The sequence below is a fragment of the Dysidea avara genome, chromosome 11, assembly GCF_963678975.1.
Source record: "Dysidea avara chromosome 11, odDysAvar1.4, whole genome shotgun sequence".
NCBI lineage: Eukaryota > Metazoa > Porifera > Demospongiae > Dictyoceratida > Dysideidae > Dysidea > Dysidea avara.
The window spans coordinates 5,248,879-5,251,946 of record NC_089282.1 but is presented as its reverse complement, the minus strand read 5'-3'; the positions used below and the strand labels follow the sequence as shown (position 1 = coordinate 5,251,946).

Genomic DNA, 3,068 nt, shown 5'->3' with positions numbered 1-3,068 from the left:
AGTTGTGAAAGCTACCTTGATGTATAGCCAAATGTCCAAACCTAGCTTTAATTACATAGCACGGCTTTCTTTTCCAGATAGCTTTTAGCTGATCCTGTATGTATATATATGAGTCATATGTACCACAGCACAAAAACATACATAGGCTGTAAGTGGTATGATGCTTCCATTGTTGGCTCCGGCTGTATTAATCATTCCTGTTACTGCTGTAGACATTGTAGCTGTTACGTTAGGTGTGGCTGTTATCTTGGATTCCACTGTCTCTGTTGTTGTCGCAATCATAGGTGCTACCACTGATGGTTCCGCTATTGTAGGAGGCTTTGTTACGGTGTTTTTCTGAAACTCCTCACATCTCTGTGTAATGGTAAGCACACAATAATTACAATAGCTGTCAAGGAATTATCACAACAAAATACAACCTTTATAAGCTTGCGACGTCATCTCAATGGCTTAACTGAATTCGTATCAGGACTATCAGAGAAATTCAGCTTTCTCTTGGTAACAATGTGCTTTGGTGGTGAGAATATCATATCAACAACCCTCTTTCCTATTGGAACTGTTGTGATGTTTTTCCAGCTATCACAATTTACCTTTATCAGATGTAGGCTTTATTTTAAATTCAGTGTTCCAGTTTTTGGCTGTAAATAGGTGATAGCGCAGGTGCACTAAAACTGCCAAACTCTGGGAAGTAGCCTCCTGCTTGTTTGGGGAACTGTAAACCAATGGGCAATTCTGAAAATAGACATTAGTAAGATATGTGAAGAACGAATTGGAGGAACCTCTAACCACATTAATAGCAACTGATACATTGTGCCCTTGCTCCTTATTCATTCGTACTAGATCTTTACAGTGAGTGATATCTTCCTCATCCCATCGTGATATCAAACTGGGATAGCTGGGTTCCTATTACATGTACTCATATAGAATTCCACGTGGGTGTATATAGTATGCTACAGTAGCTATGTAACCAGCAAATCAGTGAGCTTATTAAAACTACTCAAAGTATGTATGCTGGCTGCACTACAACCATAGTTACCATGCTTGGCAATAAGCCTATACATTACTTACTTTGTCACTCATGATGCTGCTAGGATCATAAGAAATGGACGTTCTTGAAGAAGAGTCACTCTGATCATGAGATGTACGAGCATGTAGGAGCACTGATATGTTGCCATCATCCATTTGGTCCAAAATTTTGGTCTTAGTATCTTCATCACACTGAGATGTCAAGATGGGATCCTATAACATGTACATGATATAAATATTACAGTATAGTATCAAATAATCTTACTTTATCACTTTTGGTGGCACTAGGTTCATGTGAGATAATGGACACTGTTGGGTTGTGAGATTTTGAAGTATGTGTACAAGTATTGTGAGTAACAACTGATGTGTTGTCCTCCTCTATTTGGTCAGTCTTGATATTGTCATCATACTGGGATATCGAGTTGCATGGTTCCTATGTATTGCAAGATAATATTACATCAATTAACATGCAGTTATAAGTTCTTACTTTGTCGCTCACACTGGCACTAGGATCATGTGAAATGGATCCTTTTCCACTTCTGACAGATGTGTTGCCACTATTATCACTTTCGTCATGAGATGTTGAGATACAACCAGTTGCCTATACAATTATAACTTACATAAACACACACCTGTGTGCCGCACATACATGCATGTACCTTCTTGGGTGGATAGAACAATTTCAAATGTGTACCATGGACTTTTAAAGTCTGTTTAATGTCATTGGTGTTTAGGATCTGAAAAATTCCTTTACCAACAGACTTCACAACTTTATAAGGACCCTGCCACTTATAATCCATTTTTCCACCAGCCCGCTTTTTCCTCTTCATATCTTTTCTAAGAACCAATGCTCCAACTTTGAATTTAGCTGGGTTATGATGCTTCCTGTCATACACTTGTTTTTGACGCTTTTGAGCGGTGAGTATGTTCTCCTTCACAATTTGTGCTACTTTTGTTTGATGAATGAAATGTTGTTCTATAACTTCATCATTATGATCCAAGTGCTGTACGATATCTTCTTCTTTGGGATATTGAATTTCAACAGGTAACAGAGCTTGTCGTCCAAACATCACAGCAAAAGGGCAGTATTTTGATGACTCGTGTTTAGAAGTATTGTAAGCAAAAACACAGGTGTCTAAATAATCTTCCCAGAGTTCCTTTTTCTCATTAACAAACTTTACCAGCACATTCTGGATGGTCTGGTTAAAACGCTCAACCAAGCCGTTTGCCTACAACAGACACATAATACAGTTGTATCTACTTAAAGTGCATAAGGTAAATATGCATATTATAGCACTATGCATTTCTTTACCATGCAACTATTAATGTTGATTAGTTACAACATAGCATATAATATAGGATAGTAGAGTAGTAGTTACCTGAGGATGGTAAGGGGTAGTCAAACGGTGGTCAATTTTCATCATCTTCATCAATTTCTTGTCAAGGTGATTGTTAAATTCACTTCCTTGATCAGAAGTAATTACTCTTGGAAATCCAAACTGCATGAATAACTGTAAAGTATGTAATATGCAAGTAAATAACATGGTACACTTTGAATTGCATGGTTCTGGTGGCTGCTTGGGTTATAATGACTACTTCATTCTGTTAGTATTTAATTACATTTTTGCAGCACACTATAATACATTGCTTCGTCTTGGGTGTGTGTGTGTGTGTGTGTGTGTGTGTGTGTGCGTGTGTGTGTTCATGTATATGTGTGAACTTTTCCGAATGTATTAGTAGATTTTATTTTGCATTGTTTTATTGTTACTGCATGGAAACAGAATTAGATGCAACATACAAAAGTATTCTTTAAGTCAATTTGGACACCTGTGGATGTTATTAACTGCATGCACAGTTTCACATTAATGACAAACATTCAAAGTACATGTATTACTTCTGCACGGTTATTCTGTATTCCGTAATCTCCCAAATATTGTGCAGTTGTTTTACATACTCCTACATACAATAAGCAATCAAATTGAAATTTTCAGCACCTAGCTGCTTCTCTACCATCTCTATCTAGCTACTTTTCTACCATCCAG

At 37.2% G+C, this 3,068-nt stretch overlaps 1 protein-coding gene across 1 annotated transcript; it reads right to left on the bottom strand.

Moving 5' to 3' along the window:
• Positions 1-214: 214 nt before the first annotated feature.
• LOC136239385 (uncharacterized) lies at positions 215-2,471 on the bottom strand. The gene is made up of 9 exons (XM_066030121.1): positions 2,406-2,471; positions 1,686-2,255; positions 1,514-1,627; positions 1,292-1,459; positions 1,069-1,239; positions 787-903; positions 591-732; positions 420-547; positions 215-354 (listed from the first exon to the last, which is right to left on the bottom strand). The coding sequence occupies exons 1-8, from the start codon at positions 2,454-2,456 to the stop codon at positions 438-440; spliced, it is 1,443 nt and encodes a 480-aa protein (XP_065886193.1). The 5' UTR covers positions 2,457-2,471; the 3' UTR covers positions 215-354; positions 420-437.
• Between the last annotated feature and the right edge of the window lie 597 nt (positions 2,472-3,068).

Bases quoted from the DNA above. Each gene is read 5' to 3' on its own strand.
- LOC136239385 (XM_066030121.1), bottom strand. From the start codon at position 2,456: ATGAAGATGATGAAAATTGACCACCGTTTGACTACCCCTTACCATCCT. The intron at 2,256-2,405 runs GTAACTACTACT...TGTCTGTTGTAG, and splicing joins CTACCCCTTACCATCCTCAG to GCAAACGGCTTGGTTGAGCG. The intron at 1,240-1,291 runs GTAAGATTATTT...TACATGTTATAG, and splicing joins GTGCCACCAAAAGTGATAAA to GATCCCATCTTGACATCTCA.